Source organism: Pogona vitticeps, chromosome 7 (genome assembly GCF_051106095.1).
Source record: "Pogona vitticeps strain Pit_001003342236 chromosome 7, PviZW2.1, whole genome shotgun sequence".
Lineage (NCBI taxonomy): Eukaryota > Metazoa > Chordata > Lepidosauria > Squamata > Agamidae > Pogona > Pogona vitticeps.
Window position 1 is genome coordinate 27,863,712 of NC_135789.1, and position 23,639 is coordinate 27,887,350.

General features: G+C 45.1%; 3 protein-coding genes across 4 annotated transcripts in view; 1 reads left to right on the forward strand and 2 right to left on the reverse strand.

Moving 5' to 3' along the window:
* NF1 (neurofibromin 1) overlaps positions 1–23,639 on the forward strand; it is a 150,447-nt gene that overhangs the window by 72,251 nt on the left and 54,557 nt on the right. The window lies entirely within an intron of this gene.
* On the reverse strand, positions 3,106–14,410 carry LOC110075488 (uncharacterized). The gene is made up of 2 exons (XM_020786811.3): positions 14,279–14,410; positions 3,106–5,595 (listed from the first exon to the last, which is right to left on the reverse strand). The coding sequence occupies exon 2, from the start codon at positions 5,586–5,588 to the stop codon at positions 4,653–4,655; it is 936 nt and encodes a 311-aa protein (XP_020642470.3). The 5' UTR covers positions 5,589–5,595; positions 14,279–14,410; the 3' UTR covers positions 3,106–4,652.
* On the reverse strand, positions 18,778–22,114 carry OMG (oligodendrocyte myelin glycoprotein). Its single transcript, XM_020786810.3, has 2 exons — positions 21,595–22,114; positions 18,778–20,536 (listed from the first exon to the last, which is right to left on the reverse strand). The coding sequence occupies exon 2, from the start codon at positions 20,528–20,530 to the stop codon at positions 19,190–19,192; it is 1,341 nt and encodes a 446-aa protein (XP_020642469.3). The 5' UTR covers positions 20,531–20,536; positions 21,595–22,114; the 3' UTR covers positions 18,778–19,189.

Consider the following 23,639-nt stretch of genomic DNA (forward strand, 5'->3'; position numbering starts at 1 on the left):
TCTCTTGGTTGGCTCGTAATTGTTCCGCAGTGGGAGCATCTGAAATAGATGCCCTCTCTAAGCGTAATTCTCCTCCTTTCCAAACCTCCCCAAAATTAGGTTGTTCGCTGCCAAGTTGCCTCCAACAATGGTATCAGGGTAGAGAAAGGAAAACTTAGCTCAGCGAGGTAAGGGGTGTTGTCTTGCTCAGTTTTGCCCACTTGCGCCACACCCCCACCGCCTCCTTGGCTTTGGCTTTGTGCGTCCGAAGTAAGTCCCCAAGGTCGAAGAGGGATTCTTCCAGCGTCCTGCCTGCCCTGCTGTTGAACAGCCTGCCTTCCTTCCTGAGCTGAGCTGAGTTGGTCTACGGGGTGGTACCAGGGCCTTTCTGTGCTTGGGGTGTCGCGAGACATCCAACAGCCGTGCAAAAAGCAATTTGTCACAAGTGGGTCAGGATGTCCTGTCACGACTTCCTTGTGAGGATGAGCCTACTCCAAATGGCACCTGACCCCATTTACGCTGCAAGGCATCATCTGGACCTCATTTTTTGTGCCGGGTCAGGTGGAAGCGATCCGTGTGGTTGTGAGAGAACCTTCTTTAGTTGCTGTGTGGCGGACAGACCGCTACCACGTGGGATTTGGGGGCGCCTTAGAACATAGGGCTTTTTCAGGGCTTGAAGGCCAACGAAGAGGGAGGCAAATGGCTTTGTCACATCTCTTGGGAGATTTCTCGTTACCTTGGCAGGTGACAAGAAACTAACCAGAAGATGTCATGAAACTGAAGGTCTGGTTGGCCTGTGGAAAGAGCGATCGCTTTTAAGCATCCCCTTCCTACAGAATGGAGCCAAGACAAGCCGTTGGTTTATTATGGAACTGATCATTTTGAAAGAGTAGTATGGACACTAGAGTTATGATGGCACAAAACCGGGAGCAGATCTGACCAGGTACAGGTCTACTCTGTGGTGTGCTAGCAACATGCCTCGGCTGTGTAGTGGAGAATGAGGAGCAGTCGACAGCTCCCTACAGAAAGCCTGGGTTCTGGCTTGTCTAAAAGAGGTAATGGTAAAACCCTCTGAGATACCGTCTCAGAACCCTAAACCGTCTCCAGAATTCCATTCTTGAGCAAAGTCTGAAATCCTGCACGGGTGAGAAGGTGGAATCTAAAATCAATCAATCAATTGGCTTTTAAAAAATGGCATTGATTGAGATATTGCATTGAAGCCTACAGGCCACACACAGTTCTCACTGTTGAACTAGCAGGAAGCCTATTATCTGGCATAATTTTGGAAAAAAAAGGATAGGTGCTTATTCCAAAAACAACAGCAGTAATAACAAAAGCAACAAAACGGTGGAATTGTGACGGTTGTCCGTAGTTGCCATTCATGGAAAGGGGCCGGGAGAGCAGCATTAGGCTCAGACCATAAAGATTTAGGCTCAGATCATCCGCTGAGCCACTAAGTCCCTGAGCCCAATAACTCTGCATTGCAGAGGGAGGAACAGCTTGCACTGCTAAAACTTGGGTCATAAAGCAGGCAGGGATTGTGGGGCTGGGCTGCGTTGTAATAGCCAGGAGCCCGAGCAGTCCGTTGCATTCAGGGCAAGAGCTGTGGTTCATATGATGCGTATTTTCAGTGGGGGAAGGAATCGACATATGTCTAATCTCTCACATATGTTTCTCCTTGCCATGAACCATTTGGAAAAGGGGTGCCTGGCACTCAGAAACCTGCTCAGTGTGTTAAACACCATATATTTCTACTCCTTCCCCCACTGAAGATGCATTTTTCTTCCTTCTTTAGGAATACATGAGCGTGTCCGTGTTTTGTGTGTGTGTTTGTGTTGTATAAAAGTGGCTCAGCTGCTCGAGAGCAAAATCACATCCGTGTCCTTTGGTCATTCAAGCTTTGTTAAGATGGTTCCCCCCCCCCCTCGTCAGTTTTATCCACACGGGGGAGAATAAGGAGGGAGAATTTTTTTTTTCCAAAGCCACCTTGTCGGTTTGCAACTGTAGAATGCAAACTTTTCCTCCGAAAATATCCCAAGTGTGTTGCACCGGGTGACCACAAGAGGAAGGCTTTCCCTGAAACCTTTCTCCGACATCTCAAGTTAAAGGGGTAAACGGTAATCCAGAGTACTCTGAAAACTCTTACTCACAGCCCCAAAGATCTTGGTTCCTTCTGCTTGTATATCTCCAAGTTGCCAGTAATTTTTTTCAGTCAAGTTGTGAACCGTTTCCAAAGTGGAAGCTTCCATAAGGCTGCAACTGGCTAAAAATCTGAATGGCGTCTTCTTGGGGGGGTTGGGAAGGGCATGTGTGTGTGTGTGTATCTGTACATCAGGAATTCCGGTAAGAACCTAGATAACCTTTGAACCTATCATCATCATCATCATGTGCCGTTAATTCAATTCTGAGCTATGGAGACCCTTTTCAGAGTCTTCCAGGTAGAGAATACTCAGAAGTGGTTTCCCCCTTTCCCTTCTTCCAGGGGTGCCCTGGGATCACTGGGCAGCTTGCCCAAGGCTACCCAGGCTGGCTGTACGCACAGGAGGGCACAGCACATTCCCCCACCTCTGGCTCCCCAGCCAGATACCTAAATCAAGTTATTAAACCCAGTTATTAGTTTGAAAAAATGTACAGAACGAATAGGACTTGTTTAGTCAGCATTTATGTAGATCCTACTCGCTCAGTGCATCTATGCTAATTGGGGTCAACAGTGAGAGTCCGTCCATACTAAATCTCTCTCTCTCTTTCTCTCTCTCTCTCTCTCTTACTCACTTACTCACTCACTCACTCACTCACAAACACACACACACACACACACACACACACCTACCCCTGTTTAGTGACCTTCACATCTATTATCTTTCCCTCAGATCGAGGAGAGGGAATTGTTGGCCCTCCAGAAGCTTTGCACTTCAACACGCAGAACTCCCAACCAGTACAAGGAGTCGTAAGGATTAGGGGGTTTGTAGTCCAGAACATCTGGATGTCCAGAGCTGCCCCACCCACAATGGAAAGAGAAAATGCTGCGATCTGTCCTTTAAAAAAAAAAAATTGCTAGCCAACCAAGAAAACCTTCAGTTTTGCCTTTGGTGGGGCGAAATGGAAAGAGTCCATACACGTACGATGTAATATAATAGATCAAGTTTTACTCCCGTACATTCCCAATTGACATTTCCATGCGTGCCTTTCGAAACCTCTTAGCTGTACAGCCCCACAGTTGTGTGTGTGTGTGTGTGTGTGAGAGAGAGAGAACTGAGCCTTATTTGCTTGACCTTTTGGGGTATCCATTTTTCATAGAGCGTCGCAGTTCTGAGATACGTTTGAACTGCCGACACAATCCTGCTCCGAAATTCGGCTCCTCTCCAGCCCTTGTGCCTTGAGGTTTGAGGTGCACAAAACTGTTGCTTTGCCTGTAACAATTAAGTTCTATTTTTTGCCTTTTCAAGCCACCTTGCAGAGCTATAATTTTCCCAGCCAGGAGGGGCCGCTTACTATCTTAAGGCCTGCATGCCACATTCTCTATTGGCGTAGGCGGACCCCTTGTTTAGCTTTTTTGTTTTATCGCTGCTATGGCCACTGCGTTTTGGAACTTCCTCTCATTGTTGAAAGAGTGGCCGTTGTTTTGCTGGCTCGCAAATCATGCTTTCTCCCATCGCTAAACCACATCATGTTATCATGTTTTGGTCTGCCGAGTTGGATTAACTTCACATAAACTTCAGCATGGGAATGTGTTATTCTTGTTTTTTCCAAATACCCCACCGTACTAAATCTTCCACTTCATGTCAAATATCTTAGTTCACCTTAACAGGGGAGAACCTCTTTAAAAAAAAGTTAAGAGTTTGTAAATTGGTGCCATGTTTAAGCATGATGTCTTTTCTCACAGAAAGGATTTCTGTTAAAAAAAAATGTTCGTCAACATCTGATATCCATTTTGCCCTCCAGATGTTGATAAACTACGACTCCCATCTTGTCTAAAGGGTATATCGTGCAGGAGTATGGGAGTTATAGTCCAACAACATACGGCCACGGTGCGCAGTTCAGGAGCACAGGAGTTTGTTTTGCCCTTCGGGTAAATGGATTTGAAAGCTTTGGTACATAAGCATGTGTATCAAATTTAATCATGTCGGAAGCAAGTAAATAGAGGCGGAGGGGTGTGTCCGTTTCTCTTGAATGCAGTGTGTTTTTCCTGTTAGCTAAGCAAACATGTAGGGAGGCATTACAGAAAACCAGCAGTTCATGGCCAGTGTGCAGAAGTGACCACTATTAATAGCAGCAACCGCTCAGTGTAACTTGTACTTTCTATTGTGGAAAGAAAAGGTACATAACCAATCTCCATTCCACAGTGGTACAGCGGATTACATGGGCTTAGAGTAAGCTTCTGGTGGACCAAAGGGGAGGAATCTTCAAGTGATTTGAGGACCTTTTCTGTAGGTCCCAGTAAGCAACGGTCGTAACAGACTCCCAGAAGCCTCTTGTTCAGGTGTGTGCAAATTGAGGCTCTGTCTCTCTGGTTTCGATGTTGGGATATAAATATTTCCATTAAGATAGCTATTTTGGTAACTTGTCGCAAACACCAAGCAAAATTGGTCAAAGAGGAGATGGACAGACTGGTTAACAGGGACGACCCCCCCACCCTTCCCCGAATGGCCACATACAACAGAGAGGTGCATTTTTTACAAGCAGAGTACTGAGAGAGCAAGGAGCGCAAAGGCAAAAAACGAAGGAGCGGAGCGTCCTGTAACGCCATTCCTGCTGGTTTCGGCCACAGGCCCACTGCTTGTGGAGGTGCTGGGCCATCTAGGAGTTGCATGTGTAGCATTAATCACTGGGCCAGACGTGGTGGCAGCAGTACTGGCTGACGTGTTGACTGTAGCTTCTGAACCAGCATGTGTAGTGGACTTGGTGGGTGGTGGCGTAGTGGTTCCGCTTATTGGGTCAGGTGTAGACTTGGTCATGTTGCTTGTCAGCGATGTGGCAGCTGGCGACATGGTCATGTTGCTGGCAGGTTGAAGAGTAGACATGACTGTATTAGGAGGCACTGTGGTGACATTCTTGGTTGGCACTCTGGTGACATTCCTGGTTGGCTTGGTGGTGACATTTCTGATTGGCTTGGTGGTGACATTCCTGGTTGGCTTGGTGGTGACATTTCTGATTGGCTTGGTGGTGACATTCCTGGTTGGCTTGGTGGTGACATTTCTGATTGGCTTGGTGGTGACATTCCTGGTTGGCACTCTGGTGATGTTACCAGCTGGTAGTGTGGTGGCATTGGTGGCAGGGCCTGGAGCAGCCGTGGTGACCTCAGTGGCCTTCATCAGGGTGGCATTGCTGGCTGATGGTTTGGTGATGTTGCTCCCAGGGCCGGGAGTAGATGTGACGTTGTTGACTGAGCCCGGAATGGATGTGCCGTTGGCGGCCGTTGCTGTGGTGCTGTTGCTGACCGGGCCGTGAAGAGCTGTCGTGTTTTGCCGGATCACGCCAGAAGCAGAGATGGGCACCAGTCTGGTTGCATTACTTGGAGAAGTAGTAGCTGTGGTGGCGGTGGTCTCGCAGTAGAGAAAATGAAGCCCGCTAAGCAGCAGACCAAAGATGGAATATGCATTGAACTGCATTGTGCACCTGTATCATTGGTTAAAAGAGGAATAAAATTTAAGTGAAAGCAGCACTGGGCTCTTAATAATTTTCTTAATAATTTAATAAGGCCCGCCCACCCACCAACTGTTAATTCCTACACAGCATCATCCTCAAGGTTCACAAGATCCTGCCTGCCCTTAATCTTTGCCCAACATATGGTGATGCTTATACATCTCAAAATGGTGTGGGCTCCATGCAAAATACCTGCCAATAAGCTGCCTTTTCAAACCATTCTCTAGTTTTAAAAAAACAAAACACCTTAAACCAGCCCATGGATTGTTAGACTAATATCAGATGTTTACATCTCACACTGCTAAGGAAAATGAGACCTGGATGACTCAAATCCTGTTGCTTTTGATCCTAGGCAGAAAGTTGTGTCTGTCAAATTGTCTGCCAATGATCTCTGCTGAGGCACTTTTGATGCAGGACATCCTTAGCTTCAGGAGAGTTAACTTGTCCAGCATGGAACATTTCTCAACCTCTGGTCTTAGAATCCCACCAATCACTCTGTCAAAAAGCCGAACTCCCACTGCGAGCCAAACAAATAACATACTTTATCTGAGAGGGACGTTTATATGCTTGAAAGCGTTTTGGTCTTGTGGTTATTGTTCATAATAGTTTTGGTGGCTAGAGAACCAAGATGTTGGGAGACCCGTGGATTGTCTAACATATTGGCTAGTACATCAGAAGGTCACACGTGGATAAATATAAATATCCCACTGAAACTCAATGGGATGACTATCAGGACTGAAATCTAATTTATTAGATTTATACCCCGCCCATCTAGACCAATGGTTTACATATTCCTGCACAGAAATACAGGATAGGCTTGGTAGCCCCATCAAGAGCATCTGGATTAATATATTTGGGTTGAAAAAACAAAAAGAATATGATAGTGGGATGTGGTAGTTACTACCAACTGTGCCCAGTCAAGAAGAAGATGTGGATGAAAGCTTTGAAAAAGAAATCGCAAGAATTTCAAATTATTCTGATATCTGTTGAGAGACAAATTCCGCCAAATAGGGGCCTTTCAAGAAATTCCTGGCTTCCAAGACTGATACGTTTCTTCCGCGAGATGTGGAGGAAGAAAGTAAAGGAGTAGCTATCCTGGACTTGGTCACTTTCCCCCACGCTTCCTTTTACTTCCACTTCTTCCATCTCTATTAGAATCGAAATGGAAGAAGTGGAAGTAAGAGGAACTGTGGGGGGGAAAGTGACCATGTTATACCGGAGTTCTTGATTTCAAAGGAAACAAAAGCAGAGTGCACACTGGGTTTTAGGAAAGCCAACTTTAATAAACTCAGAGCAATAATAAGTAAAGTCCCATGGCAGGAGATCCTAATAGGAAAACAAGCCCAAGATGGGTGGGAGTTTCTTAGAAAGAAAATTCTAAAGGCAGAACGAAGAGAGGAAGGCCTGTCGTGGTCTGGTCCATGGAGTTACGAAGAGTTGGATGCGACTTAATGACTAAACAACAAAGGCAGAACAATTCCAAGAAGAAAAAAAAGTGGGAGACACCAAAAAAGGCCATTGTAGCTTCAAAAAAAAAAAAAAAAAAAAAAAAAAAAACCTCAGAGAGGACCTGATGACAACAACAACAAAAGACACATAGAGGAAGTGGAAGGAAGGCCAGGCCACAAAGGAAGAGTACAGACAAGTTGCAAAGAATTGCAGGAATGCATTTGGAAGGCAAAAGCTGAGAATGAGCTGAGGTTAGCAAGAAGCTAAAAGCAACAAAAAACATTATTGAGGTATGTGTGTAGATAAAGGAGAAAAGAAAGAGTGGCTCAGCTACTCAATGGAGGTGGGGAAATGGTAACAGATGACAAAGAAAAGGCAGAATTGCTCAATTCCTACTCCAGCGTAGTTTTTTCCCAGAAGACAGTCTCTGCTTCTCTAGGAAAATGTGAAGTACAAAGGGAGGGGGATAGGATTGCAGCTTGAGACTGATAAATACCTTAGTACTTTGAATGAGTTCAAATCCTAGGGCCAGAGGAACTGCATCCAAGAATAGTGAAGGAACTGACTGAAGAGATTACAGAACCACTATTTGTTATTTTCTTGAAATTATGGAGGATTGGTAAAGTGCCGAATGACTGGAGGAAGGCTAATGTTTCCCCATCTTCAAAAAGGACATACAGGAGGAAACTACAGACCGATCAGCTTGACATCCCTCCCAGGGAAAATTCTGGAGCAGATTATAAAGTCATCACTCTGCAAACACCTTGAAAGAAATGCAGCAATAACTAGAAGCCAACATGGATTTGTGAAGAGCAAATCATGCCAGTCTAATTTTATTTCATTTTTTGATTTAGTAACTCCCTGGGTAAACAAGCAGGACTCCTGTGAACATTATATATCTTGACTTAACCAAAGCCTTTGACAAAGAGCCCATGATATTCTGATTAGTAAGCTAAGTAGGTGTGGGCTGGATAGAACAGCTATCGGGCGGATACACCGTTGGTTGCAGAATCATACCCAGAGAGTGCTTATCAGTGGTTCCTTCTCAAACTGGGAGTTCACAAGTGTGATATCCTAAGGCTCAGCCCTGGATCCACAGTGCTCGTCAAGATTTTTATTAATGACTTGGATGAGGGAGTTCAGGGAACACTTATCGGATTTGCAGATGACTCAGAATTGGGCGGAATAGCTAACACTTTTGGGGGAAAAAAGAACAACACTCAAAAAGATCTTGATAGGCTGGAGCACTGGGCTGAAAACGACAGAGTGAGACCCAACAGGGATAAGTGCGAAGCTCTACAGCTTCTGGTCAAAACCAAATGCACAATTACAAGATGGTGGGATACTTGGCTCAGTAATACTACGAGTGAGAAAGATCTTGGAATTGTTGCAGATTGCAAGCTGAATATGAGCCAACAGTGTGATGCGGCTGCAAAAAAAGCCAAATGCTATTTTAGGCTGCATTAACAGCAGTTAATACTGAAAGAACTGGGCAGGTTTAGCCTTGAGAAAAGAAGACCGAGGGGAGGCATGATAGCACTTTTCAAATACTTGAAAGGTAGTCCTACAGAAAAGGGGCAGGACCTGTTCCGGATCAGAGTGCAGGACACATCATAATGGGCTCAGCTTACAGGAAGCCAGATTTCAGCTGAATATCAGGAAAAACTTTCTAACTGTTAGAGCAGTAGGAAACTGGAACCAAATACTTGGGAAGGTGGTGAGTGCTCCAACACTGGAGGCATTCAAAAGAAAAATGAACATTATTTGGTTAGATCTATTTTGATTTGGATTCCTGCCTTGAGCAGCGGGTTGGACTCTATGGCCTTATAGGCCTCTCCTGACTCAATTATTCTATGATTCTACAGTATATTAATTCAAGGCAGGTCAGCCATACCTCACAAGCAGGAAGACATGATAGTAGAGAGAGAGAGAGAGAGAGAGAGAGAGTGAATTCTTCATTAACAAGGCCCTTCATTGTGTCTTGTCAGTTTCTGTGTCCCATACTGCCGTTGCACTACGATACTACTGCTGTGGAATAGTTTGTTTCTCAAAAGGTTGGAAAGATGTGTGGTTCTTTCTTCCTTTACTTCTATCGTTACGATTTGTATCATCTATTCGTATCATTACGATTCGTATCGCTACGAAATCATGGAGTGGACTTCAGAAGGCAGAGAATCTAAGGAAATCAAGTGTCTATTCTGTCCCTGCTTTGGAGGAGCCGATTGATTTGTGTGTATGACATTGTCATGAGGTGCCCGCAAAGCATTATATATACCCCACGCTGCATCAGAAGATTATTTAAATTTTTTAGTTAATGTGAAACAGAGTTTAGAGCTCAGAAAAGCTGCATATTCCAGAATGCTGCTGTCCTAGCTTTGGTTTGGAACGCAGGCTCTGGTTTGTAAAGGGCAGCCAGGTTGCTAACTGGAACTTAACCAAATGGTGCATGGTCAGTAGAGTTAAAGATCTGCATTGCCTTTGGGTTGTTGTTGTTGTTGTTGTTTTGAGTTTGCCAAGTGCTTGCTCTACTCTCTTAATACCCTGAATGGTCAGTGTCTGAGGCACTGGAGAAGCTGTTGATTCCCATATACTGTATATATATAGGAATTGTTGTAGATTGCAAGCGGAATATGAGCCATATATATCTGCCCATTATCTGAATATCCCTGCCTTCTGGGAAGTAGGACCATTGCTGTGACTTAGCAGTAAAGCAAAAAAGCAAAGTGTGCTGCTTATATACTGCCCCATAGCACTTAAAGCACTCTTGGGGAGGGGGTTACAAGTTAATTATGCAGGATACACATTGCCCCCCCCAAGTGAGCCGGATACTCATTCTACCAAGCTAGGAAGGATGGAAGGCTGAGTGAACCTTGAGCCGGCTACCTGGGATCGAACCAAAGGGTCGTGAGCACAGCTTTGGCTGCAGTACAGCCGTTTAACCACTGTGCCAGGAGGCACAGGATTCCCTCCCCAGAGGTATTCATTTTGCATTTGATAGGCTGGGCGGGAGAGAATTTGGTCCATCTTCTCAAGAAAACCAGTGTGATCCCCACTTTCTGGATGATTACGCAGACTGGAACACAACTATCCTTTCTACGGTGTCCTTTTCTGGATTTTATGATGTAGTCCTTGACTCAGAAAATGCATAGAAAACGGGGTGTATCAGGGAAAGAAGAAATGCATGAAAAGCTGTATGAGATTTTTTTAAATTTTTATTTTTAATAATGTGCAAACTGATGTGGAAATAAGATGGAGCAGAATTATGACTGAATACATGTGAAGCCAAGATGGGCGGGAAATAGACTGACTCATCCACCCTTAGGCCAGGATAGTCTTAATATGCTTGTATGGTTTTATTAATGCTCTTCTCTGTGTTTATGCTATACATGATTTAGTAGTATGTTTTTGTATGTGATTTCTTTGTATATTTTGGTGTGGTTTTTTGTTGTTATTTTTCAGAGGGGATAAGCTACTTAAAAGTTGAAAATGTCAGGCTAACATTTTCAGTTGCTTAAATTGCGTTCCCCTTCAACGGTTGGTGGTGAAAGCAAGCCAAGTAGATAACATTTATGAGCTAACCGTGTTTTAAACACTTAGGAATGTAGGAAACAGCCTTCTATGGATCACATTATTATTATTTTTGTTTTTAAAGTAGCCTGGGAATATCTCCTTGAAATGAAGGCTGTTGGCTTGAGTGGGTCATCTCTTTCCCCACCATCTGCTAATTCCCAGGTCGGCAACGCATGGCCTGTGGGCTGTACGTCCGCAAAATCCACAAAATGGATTAAAAAGGAGAGTCAACTGTCCTGAAGGCTTGCAGAAGTGGCAGTGCTCCTCTGAAGCAAGAAACACGTTTTCCTTTTCTGAAAAACTGTAAAATCAACCGTGAACGTCCAGCTATTTTTAATTTTTGGCAATTTCTCTCTCTCTTTTTTTTTCCTGGAGCCGGTTTTGGCTCACAGTGAATTTAGGGGAGGCATAACTGCCTCTCGTGTGTGTATGCACAACTTCAGACCTTTAGAACGCCTTTGTGTGTAGTGTTCTTGATAAATCTTTGTGAAATCTTTGTGTAATGTAAGTGAGCCTTATCCCCATTACACAGATGGCCGGGTAATACTGAGCAGGAAGTAGCTTGCATAAGGTTGCACAGCAGCTAATTCAGAACTAATTGGGAGCAAGGATCTCAGTTGTTCGCCTCTTAAGAAATGCTGGATAGCTGAGTGGTTTAGGCATCTGGTTGGGAGTTCGATTCCACACTGGGTCTCCTTGACAGTGTATGTATAGGATCCTTTCCAGCTCTGCAGTTCTAAGATGATTATTACTAATCTCGCTACAATTATTTTCCTTTTTTTGTTGCTTCTACGTCTTAATGTCCTCCACTCAGGCTTTGCCCTCTTAAATAGTGGCATCAAAGAAGTAAATTGAAAATCCCTCTATGGCTATGGTCCAGAGACAAACCTGGGTGCTAAATCTCACCTATGGGGTCTAATGTTTGACTCCGTAGGCGTCTTTGTCAGGCTGGGCTTGTTAAACATCCCGTCCCCGAGCACATTCTGCAGCCGTCACATAAAAAAGCATGTTTAAAAGAAAGAACCGAGCCTGTACAATATAGCCACGGATTTTGGATTTTTCATGCAATTTCTGCACCACCCAAGCCTGACCAAGACTCCTACAGAATGGATAGCTGGCCTCTCTTTCTAAGATTTTAGGGGGCGAATAAAGCCTTAACATTGTACTTCAGATGACACTCCCCCCCCCCCGATTTTGTATGTGGAAAGTGGAAAGTTTATCTGTTTATTTTGTAAAGGGGTTTTTTATTTGCGTTTTACTTTTCTGCCCACAAAGGCTGCCAAAGGGATGCATGACAAAAAGGTAGTATGTTCTTTAAAAATAGATTTAAAAGCCCTTTTAGAAAGCCCAGCTTTAGAATTGGGTTGAAAGATCAAAGGCTGTATGAAACAATATAGTTCTTGACTGTTTGCCGAAAGCTCCATTCTTAATTCATAAACAGGAAAAATAAAATATTCTGTTTAGTCTGTTAATCAGAATTGTTTTAACGTACTTTTGCTGAAGAGTTTGGGGCCCAGAGCTCAGCATACTTTGTTACTAAACTACAGTATGCTTTTGCGATCCTCTCCCTCAATTTACATACATAATTAAACCTAATTACCGTATTTTTCGCACCATAAGATGCACTTTTATCCCACAAAACAGGGGGGCGGAAAGTCTGTGCGTCTTATGGAGCGAAGAAAACAGATTATATTTTCCTGTTTTCTTCTCCTAAAAAAATTGGTGCATCTTATGGAAAGGTGCGTCTTATGGAGCGAAAAATATGGTACCCTTCCCCATTGGCCCTTGCCCTGAACTTCTACTTGTATATTAACCAATATTTATTTATTTGTTTATTTATTTTATTTTATTTCTATCCCGCCTATCTGGTCATACTAGACCACTCTAGGCGGCTTACAATCGGAGCAACAATAAAATTATTAAAAACATTACAAATAGACAAAAATAGAAATCAAAGAATGTAAAAGAAAAATCGTCAGGGATTATCTGTTGGAAAAGCCTGCCTATACATCAGTGTTTTCAATTGTGTCTTAAAAATGCCCAGCGAGGGATCTCAGGAGGTAAGTTGTTCCAGAGGCGAGGAGCCACCGCCGAGAAGGCCCGATTTCTGGTCTTTTCCTTCCGGGCCTCTCTCGGCGTCAGGCTCCTCAGCCTCACCTCCTGGCTCACACGGGTGACACAGGTAGATCTAGGTGGGAGAAGGCGTTCCACCAAATATTGAGGTCCTAAACCGTTTAGGGCTTTGTAAGTAAGCATCAACACTTTGAAGTCGATGCGGAATCGGATGGGCAGCCAATGCAATGCGGCCAGAGTGGGCGAGATATGTTGGTATCTTCTCACTCCACTATCGAATAGTGATAAGCAACTTAAATCTGACAATTTCAAAGCAAAGGTGAGAAAGTAAATAAATGAGCAGAGCACACACAATTAAAATATATATTTTGGTGTTGTCCATGAGGTTGGTGGTAGGTTGATCTACAGAGGGAAAATGTACACGAATATTTTTCAGCGTGCATCTAGAACTTGACATGAGTCTAAAGAAGAAAAGATAGATTTTTGTAGGCTCCTGCAGTTACTTGAAATCAGAAAAGGAGCTGGATATGGCAGTATTTCAGTGCTTTGCATGGTAAACTAAAATCCCACTCCAAGTACAGCAGCTTTTCATTTCCTTTGCAAATCTGTCATGCTTTCCAGAAAATCTTTTCTCCTTAAATATGGGGCTGGAAAGATGACTCTGTTTGGTCTTCTACTGCATCTCTCATTGCACTGGAACGTTTGGGGCAGGCGGGCAACTAGAATGGCCACTCAACACAATCATGCAAAAGGAGGAGGAAAGAAGACTATGATTTGCATCTATAATCAAAACAAAGAGCGTGCACACCCAAAAAAATTTCCCAAAGGGATGTGACCCCTTAAAGACCCCACAGATTTATTCCAGTGTGAACTTTTGTGGATTTACTACCCGCATTTGCATAAAAACCGCATATCCTGATTTACATGCGCGGATGCAGAATTAGCAGCGGTTTTAATAATTTGAGCAAAATGATAGTGCCTACTCACCTGAGCTGTGTGTGTGTGTGTGTCTCTCTCTCTGTGTGTGTCTCTCTGTGTGTGTCTGTGTGTGTGTGTGATCTGTGTACCTATTCAGTCCTGATGTTCAGGTGCCTACTGCAGATGGATGGGGGGGGACACCTTCAGGATTCGTGTTCCCTTGTGGTTCGCTTACAATTTTTTTTTATTCCTATCAGCTTTGCACAAGACAAGCAGCCCTTCCAATAGAGGGCAGGTGTTGTTTTTTTAAAAGAATGTCCTCTTGGCAGCCGACTAACCTCTGGCCAAGAGGGCAAGAGCCGAGCCTTTGGGAGATGGGTCCCCAAGGGAAGACTGGGGAGAGAGACAGGAGGAAGGAATGAGGGTAGGCCACCTCCCTCCGCTCACTAGCCAAGCAGCAGAATCGAACCTGCCACTGATGGCCATTTGAGAACCACAGATCTCATGCCCTAGCTCAGAGCTGTGACGATGATGCCCTTGGAATAAATAAAGCTGGGAAGGAGACATCCCCCCCCCTCCCCATCACTACACCAGGTACTGTCCTTTACAGAAAGGGGCCTATGAATCACCGCATCAAATTCCATACCTCTTCCTTGATTCCTTGGATCCTTGTCCTGGGGGGATCACATGCACAGCTCCTTATCCTCCTTCCCAGACTTCAAAACAGCTGGGCAGAAACATCAGGGACTGCAATTTATGTCGGACTTAAGAATGAGGTAATCATACAGCGAACAAAAGGGTGGCTTCCTTGTTTGCAAAACATAATCCAAAGTAAATAGCATGTTGAATAGAAATAGACTCCACGTATGATTCAGGAAGCGTTGTCAAAACTGAAAGCAGTTTTTAGCCTCCAGCAGTCGTAGCAGTATATTTAACAACCTGGAGCGGCACCGTTTTTTTCATTTATTAATGGGTTCTTGTTAGTCTGTTGAAATCTTATTGATGAACTGAAAAACTGCTTCTGATCAGTAGGTTAAAAAATGTGTCTAAAGACCATTCATTCATTCATTCAGTTTAAGCACCAATCAGAAGCTACTCAGGTGGCTAACACCATCTTAAGAAAAGGCATAAAGAGTCCCTAGTACAGCCGAAGCATGAAAAAAGTAAAGAATGTTTCCCCTGCTCCGAAAGATACGTACGAGAAAAGAAGACAGAGGGAAGATGTGATAGCAGTCTTCCAATAGTTGAAAGGTAGTCCCTACAGAAGAAGGGCAGGATCTGTTCTCGATCATCCCAGAGTGCGGGACGCGGTAACAAGGGGCTCAAGCTACAGGAAGCCCTATTGAGGCTGAATATCAGGAAAAATGTTAACTGTTAGAGCAACAATGGAATCAATTACCCCAGGACATGGTGGCATTCAAGAGAAACCTAGAAAACCCTCCGTCAGATCTACTATTTGGATTCCTGCATCGAGCAGAGGATTGCACTCAATGGCCTTACAGACCCTTTCAGTTATTCTATGATTCTATGAAATTTGAAGATTTAATTAAACAATGAATCTAGTAAAGGCAGCAAGTTAAATCCAGATGTTTGTTTCTATTAGAGTGGACGGCGAGGCTTATGAAAGTCAATACTTACATAAGCCCCATTGATTCAGAGGGTTTAGCCCCGTATGATTTGTTTCATAAAATTTCATTAATCGCATAGCAACACCTTATTGTCTTGTCCCTGGGATACCCAAGGTGTTCTGAAGCTGAGCTTGGACTAACATTAAAAAAAAACACCCCACAACTCTTTATTTTCAGGCTGGTATGGTTTGTGTTGTCCGTGGTTGTACGGTACTGGCACAAAACTGGTGATTAGTGGAGAACGGTGGGATAACAAAGTCGGTATCTTGAAAGAGCACATTGCCAGGCCTTCTGGCCAGAGGATCATGAAGTAATAGTGTCTGAGGAAATCTCAAAAGCTGGGGCGTCTCTCATGTTTGACCAGGCTGGCGGTGGTGATGATTAATGAAATAATGAATCCAAAGAAGTCAACAGATGAAATCCAGATGTCTGTTTTTTATAAGAGGAGACCCACTGAGGCCCTTCCTCAAGTTCTTCCATCCTTATAAACACATTTGGTGACGTGTAGAGTTTCTTGCTGCTGACCCATATCTTCCTTCAGAATTTAGAAGTCCCTCCATTTCAGAAACTGTCCATGCACAGAAAGTGAGGTCTTGCTGTCTTTGCAGGTATGAAGAGTGTTGAACATTACAGAAGTGGGGTGTGTGTGAATCTCTTACGTTTGATACCTTGTTCCCAACATTGGGTCACCCAGGCGTTCATGGACTGCAACTCCCAGAAACCCTAGCCAGCCCAGCTCGTGGTGAAGGCTTCTGGGAGTTGCAGTCTAAGAACACTTGGGTGACCCAACGTTGAAAGGATAAGCAGCCTGTGGCTGTACTGTAGCTCCCATCAACCCTGGCATGCAAAGGTAATGGTGAGGGGTGAAGGGCGGTGCAGCCTGACAGCATCCAAAGTAGGGGTGGACTACAGTTCCCAGCGTTCCTTACTGCTGACCGTGCTGCGTACAGCTGATGGATGTTGCAGTCTAGCAATGCCAAGAGGAATTCACTCCCCCCACCCAACAGTCCAGGCATATTGACAAAAATTCTGTCATGACATTTTGGTGTGCAGAAGAGCAATCCTACTCGTAGATTTCACATGATGCCACCTGTCTCATTACATACTTGTTGTGCAACCAATCGCACCATCCATGCCTGCCTGAGTATACAATGAATCATGGGGAAGATCATGCACACCCCTTGCATGATTGCATTCCCATCAGCGGTCCGGCATACCAGTGGATTAGTGGTAGAAGTCACAGGATGATCACTCCCCATCTGCTCTTGTTTTTCTGTTTCTTTATCCAAGCCATCTCTCTGACCATGACTTCTGCTTTTCTAGCTCTGCGACCCATAACTCTCGCAAAGCCTGCTGCTCCTTTGATGCCCTGTATGGCCTCCACCCATAATTGCTTCGTTCAGAATACCTATTTGGTGTCCCTTCTCTTCTTCAGATACTTCCTAACACCCCATATTTTCCAGAAAAGATTTGATTCAGCTCTCCTCTGGTTTCCCAAACCATGTGGAAAGTCAACCTGTACTTAAGTCTCATTCATTCATTCATTCATTCATTCATTCATTCATTCATTCAGTGACAGTCGGGAGCCTCGGAGGGCGCATTCCCTAGGGGTCTGCCGCTGGCTGGTCACGTGGCAGCCCCAGGCAGAGCTGCGTTGGGGTGGGGAATCCATTCGCTTCCCCCCCCTCTTCTTATCGCCTCTCTGAGCAAATATTGGCAAGACGATGCAAGAGAGAAAGGGAATCACACTAGAAATAATATCTGGGCGAAAGGGTGGGCCCCAGAGGGAGCGGGCACGCTGCTTTTTCCTGGGCAAGGCAGGACGCTGGGGGGGGGGGGTCGGCTGCCTTCGGTGAGCCTGGACGTTCAACCCTTCTCTTGAACCAGCTGCGAAAAAGCCGGCTGAACATAAGCGCTCCTTTCGGCACCCGCCCACCCTTGAATCAACATCAGGGGTGGGCCAGATTTGGCCCCCGTGTTTCTGGGCCATGACCAGTTACCCTGATTATTTACTGCTAGATGATGTTGGTTTGTTGGCAAGCTGTTTTGGTAACTTGGATTTCCTTGAACCCTATTTGCGAGCAGGGCTGGGATCTGTTATGCTTGTTTTATTCATTTAATGGCGAGCTAGTCTCTTTTATTCGTTTAATGGCGAGCTAGTCTCTTTTATTTATTTAATGGCGAGCTCGTCTCTCTGTGTTAAATCCTTGGCTTCTGGTAACCATGGAAATGGGTTCTGCAGTATATAACCTGTTGCAGGAGGAGCCTCCGAGCAAGAATCTGGCGCGTGTCCTCCTCCACCTTCGCTTGGCAGTATTTGCATGCCGAACGGGGTTTTTCAGCTTTTGCAACCTCGAGAACAGAACCCAGGCCTGGGTTTTATTTCCGGAGACAGCTCCCGACCTCCATTTGTATAACTGGGCTAAGGAAAGGTGCCACGGTGGATTGTCTTCTCTGTGGGACGGTGCCACCGTCTGCCACTTTTGCTCAAGCTCGGAAACCGGAACGTGGCTGTCTGGCAGCTTTTCTTGAGCTTTAACCCTTCAGCCGCCACCTATTCCAAATATTGCGTGTCTTTTACTCCCCCCCATTACCTCCCTTAACCAAGAGAAATGATGACTTGTTGCCTGCCGCTCACACTTCCAGGGAAACCATTCTGATACTGTTTTGAAGACATTTCTCATAATAGTGGTATGTTTAAAAGTATGGCCACCACGAGGTGTTGAACCCTTCTGGTCTGTTTTATTTTGGAAGCTAAGTGGGGTCAAGCCTAATAAATGCATGGTTGGAAGATAACGAGTGAACATCTGGAACTCCATATAGGTCTAGAGAAGAATCTTGCATGGAGAGAGAAAAAAACTCCACTCTCTCAAGACAAAATAATTATCCCTCAACTGAACAACCCTGCCTTTTTTTTTATTTTATTGGCTTCCAGAGTATTATCTATTAAGACTTTCTGAAGATTTGAATACATTGCTATAATTTGTTTTCCTTTAAGCTTTATAATAAAAATTTATTCTTAAAGATGTAAAGTCCTGGTTGAATATTAGCTGCCAACCAAGAGACGAAACCATGGATTTGCAAAATATGGTTTGGGTTAATCACATGACATGTTGTGTCCGCCATGAGCGAAGCATGCAGAGTGGCTATCAAATCTTGCTGGTGGCTTTTTATTTGGCTCCTGAGAATAGGATTTCGGCTCAGTGAGCTTAGCTGCGGTTCAGTTTACTTCTGAGAGTTAAGTGCTTAAGCTTGGTTAAAAGTTATACATTCTATAAATATTTATAGAATTCTTAAAATAGACATTTAAAAGGATCCCATCGTGTTGTACAAATTTAAGCTGCAGATAACATCAGTTAGGTGCCTCAAAATACAAAGCAGTTCAGTTTTCGAGGTTTTTATTTATCCCTCCCTTTTCTGTTTCGCGCGTCATCTCTGATAAAAGATCAGCGCTTCTCTGTTACAAGACCCTCGGATTAAGCAGGCCAAGCGAGACAATGCATATATAATACAGGCCTTTTTTTTTCCTTTCCAGATGTTTAATGACAAAACTATTCATAATCAATACATAAAATACTGACATCTCTCATATTTTTTATGTGAAGAAAATTAAAAATGTAAATACAAAATAAGCACATTTCATAAAAACAATTATATTATTTGATAGAATTAGGCTTCTTCTCCCCCTCCCCTCCCCTCTCCCCCCCACACCCTCAGAACTCAGTAAGACATCGTTAGAATAAGTAGCAGCTTGGTTATCAAGACATAATTTTGTGCAGTCTGTTCACTTAGGAGACGTTAACATTCTTTATGATCATATTTCGGAATCAAAAGATGGGCATTTTCTTCTTGCGTTTAAATCATGGAGCACAAGCATTTCTTTTCTTTCCAACCAGTTTTATTAATACGGAATAACGAAGCAAATTCATTCATTTAAGCACAAATCCGTAGCCCGTTGCTAGGGCCACCGAGGCAAGCGTGGCAGTGAGGTACAAATCGCCCTTGGCAATGTTGCCTTTGGAGGGTGCGCGGGGGTTAATTTTTGTGGTGGATTCCTCCTTCTTTACCGTGGTTGTGCTTTGAGGTCGCTTTGAATAGTTTGTAGGCACCCCGCTGGTGATGCTCAAGGTCAACGGAGTGGTGGGTGATCTCGCCAGGCCTCTTGTGCTCGGTTTCCCGGAGGTTGTATCTTGCATGTAAATGGTGTGCGGAGCTGCGGCCGCTTCGTACAAGCTGACTTTCTCTGTGCTCAGCTCTTCCGGGTAGACGGCCAGCGGCCTGTCCGTGCTCGTGAACGCTACCGTTTGTCCAACATTGGCACCCGGACGGACGTCTTTCGTTCTGAACTGTTGATGGACGAGGTCGGGTGGTTCTGTCGTTCCCGGGGGCTCAGCTGTGCGGGCGGCCTTCATGGCTTTCACAAAGAGATGGCTCTCCTCTGCAGCTGTGGGAGCAGCCGAGTCCAGGGTGGCGTCCTTCCAAGACGTGAGAGCCTCGTCTGAGCACGGCTGCCCGAGGACCACAGCCTTCGTTTCTCTCACCCATTCCTCCAGATAGGAAAGGGCCTGCTCGCTGTCGTCTGTGCACACCCAGGGGTTGTTGTAAAGTGTGATGAGTTGCAGTCGGACGAGCTGGTCGAAAGCTCCGTCCGGAATATAGGCAAATTTGTTGTTGTGCAGGTAAAGCTTGGAAAGGTGCGTGAGCCTCGCCAGCGTGCCGGGAAGGATTTGTGTCAAGAAGTTGTGGGACAGATCCACCGTCTCCGTGTTGTGAGGAATGTTGGTGGGGACCGTCCACAGCTTGTTGCTGCTGAGGTTGAGGACCTTAAGGCTGCTCATCGTGTTGTTAATGAGCACGGCCCTTTCCACCATGTTGTCGGAGACGTCGAGGACTTTGAGGTTCCACTGGTAAGCTGTGTCGAGCTTCTGGAGGATCTTGATGTTGTTGTGCGAAGCGTATATTTCCCACAGCGACCTGGGCAGCTGAGCCGGCAGGCTCGAGAGCCAATTGTGGGAAAGGTCCAGGGTCCTCAGATTGGCAAACCGCGTCAGCTGGTGGTCGAGGTCCACCAAGTGGTTATAGGACAGGTTCAAAGAGGTGATGTTCTCCTGGAGTCCCCGGGGCAGCTCGCTCAGGTTTCTGCTGGAACAGTCCACGTTTCTGTCATTTCCTGAGCATGAACATGCCGAAGGGCAGATGCTTTGCACCGCCGGTATGAAGACGAGGACGGCCAGTACACAGGGGGACGCCTTAAAGATCTGGACTTCCATGGTTGCCTAGAAGCAAATATATACAGAAACACCCAGTTTATTACGAAGAGTCAGATTGAATTCAGATGGCTATGGTTTTTTTTTAATGCATCGATGCCTCCCTGATGAAATTAGCCTTCAAGAAAGAGACATGCACATAACGATACCACTGTGGTGTTCGCCCTCGTTGGTGCAAGACCCTGCTTATTTACAAAGGATCTCTTCATCCTACTGTTGTGCTGTCTACCAGAAAGAGCCTCATCTATTTCCCTCTCTTCTCGGCTTGTCTCTCTTCCTCCCCCTCCTCCTCTTCCAGTCTGCTTCAAGCTCCCAACGGTAGCGTTCTTCCTAAATGGCTAGCCTCTCCCAAACCTTGTACAATGTCTGCTGTCTGTTTACAGCAGTTTGAATCTCATGGTGACCCTTTGCATAGTCTGCCTTAATAATAATAATAATAATAATAATAATAATAATAATAATAATAATAATAATAATAATAATAATAATAATAATAATAATAATAATAATAAAAGGTTGTAGGGTGTGTTTGTATGTATGTGTAAGGAGAGTGAGGGCTGACCACAAGATCGGTCCTTCAAACCCCTGCATTCGTACAGAAGCTCTGTTGCCTTAGCTTGTCAATAAAGCACAGAGATCAAGAAGCATCCAGAATTCAGCCCTGAATTCGAACGGAGGCGGACCAAACCTTGCTTATTTGTGTTCTGCTAGAAATGCTCCCTGTCCCTACCCTTGGCAACAACATTTGATCTGCCGTCTTCTCAATCCTTTGCAAACCTTTCTATTCCGAAGCCGAATTGAACGTTAAGACGAAATTTCTGTAGCTGTCACTGCAGCAGGCTGCTGGCAGAAGGAGCTGCTGCTGTAAAAGGCTACGGATTTCTTCTGTTTCTCTCCTCCTCCCTCTTTCTCTCTCTGTCTTTTTTTAAAAAAAAAAACTTTATTTCTTCATACATCCATAACCGACACGCAAATCATCCGCGGCTGAGATTGTGGCCAGACTGGGCTATTAAAAAACAAAACCACCGCCCCTGAAACCCAGGAGCAAAGATCCGAAGGAAACTTACCCCCGTCCCAGCCGCAACCCCTAGTGCATCCTTTGCCGGAAAGATGGAAATGCAAAGGTCGGCTTGCTCTCGAGGGGAGCCACAATTTGTCTGTGGGCTGTGCTTTCCCTCCTCAGCTGCATCGTACTGCCTTTTCCAGGGGCTCGGCAACCACCTGATCAGCACTCCATCTGAGGACTGCAGAGCCGTCGTCGTCGTCTTGGTGCTGAGTCAAATTTGTTGCAAGGGGTGCATGCTCGACAAAACGGATAGTCCCTTTTTTTTAAAGAGAGGGGGAGAGAGGGAGAAAAATCCCCTAGTTTCCAAACTTCTCTCCGTTATGGCCGTTCTCCCCACCCTTCCCGATGGATGTGTCTTGGAAAGATTAGGATGCAGCACACATACTTGGGTTGTGCAAACAGCCCTCCTGATTCAGGGCAGTTTTGAGTTCATTTATTCATTCGTTTTTAATTTTGTTAGCCATAAGCCTCGCTCCGTGTTCAGCCTCCTCTGCTTCTGTGCCTTCTCTTCCAACCCCAGTGGCTGTTACAGAGGGCTCCCGTTGCATTCCTAAAAGGAAGCTCTCGAAAATGGGCAGGGAGGAGGTCGGCTAGACTCCGTTTCCCAGCCTTGCAAAGAGACCCTTAAGATCACTTAGTCCAGCCCCCAGGTCTGGGGTGAGAGTCACCTTTTGCCAGCCTACCTCTGGCCCCGCGCTATGGATTTGTGAAACCATAATCCCCCCTTACCCTTGATTGCTCTGGACTTCCGGCAAGGAAGGAGAGAAGAGATTCCCTGGGCTGGGATTTCTTACGTGATTTAAGAAACCGTCGGGGAAGTCTTGCTGTCTTCAGTGCCGTTGCAGCCTAGGACTGAATCTTACCATTTGCAACGCTGCCTGGCCCCAATAAGATTGCAGGGGGTCATGAATGATTATAATAAACCTATAGGTCAGGAGTTGCATAAAATTAAACAGTGAAGCTTTTAAGTTTTCTCACATCAGCTAATCCCTTTGGAATAAAAACAGCAGTGTTTAAGCACTTTTCATCTGAAATTGTATTTAAGTAGACCTCCCCCACCCCAGTTCAGCAGAGCTTATTTCCAAGTAGAAAGGCATAGGAATATCATGTACTGTACTCTTAAGACATGTCAGATAGGTGTTTGGCGTTCTGCAACCTGACAGGTGTTACAAGCTCCGTCGTCCCGTGGTTATTGGCCCAGGACGAGGGTGGTTGTAGTCCAAAGCCTTTGGAAGGGAGGGTTGTGGGGTAAGGACATATGCCAGCATCCCACGCCTGAGTCCTAAGGAGCCAGTCATGGGTGAATATCCCAGTAACAGAGCCTCTTGGCTAATGTGGTCAGGCTGGAAGGATGATCATTCATGGCTATAACCTGCGGCAAGAAGGGGATGGCAACCTAAACGGACCTTTTAATGGGGCTGCTTAAATGTGCTTCGCTGGGTATGGAATTGTAACCAGGCTGTGTAAGCCTGCCTGATATGTGGAGCAGCCCGAGGAGGGCCGCAGGTGACTTAGTGTTGCCTCGCAGATGATGACCAAATCCTGCGCTGCTTGTGTGCTGAGAAGATTTTGGCCTCCTTTGGCGCTGTCCCAACGGCTTGGTTGGCTTCTCTGTTCAGACCTTGGACAGTTCCTCTTTAAAAATAATAATAATAAATTGGCTGCTCAGCGCATCTTTCTCCTTGGAGTAGTTAAGTTGTCCTTTCCATTGCCTGGTCCGCAAGTCATTCTACTTCTGGCGGCTTGGGAGGGATCATCGGAATGCAGCCGCATGAAGAGACCAAATGTAGTGGTAGAAACAGGACACTTGAGGCAGTAAATCCTTTCCACTTTGTTCTTAACAACCACCCTGTGAGGTATGCCAGTCTCAGGGACCATGCTTCTCTCTGGTCGCCCATTTTTGGCTTTATGGCTGAGTGGAGATTTCAACGCAAATCTTCTTCCATTTGAGCCTGCAGATTGCTGTGACGCGGGCCTCCAGTCACTATAAATGTAACTTGAAGAGAAACGAGGAATGAAGTCGTTCCTCGCCAATTAAACTTGTAA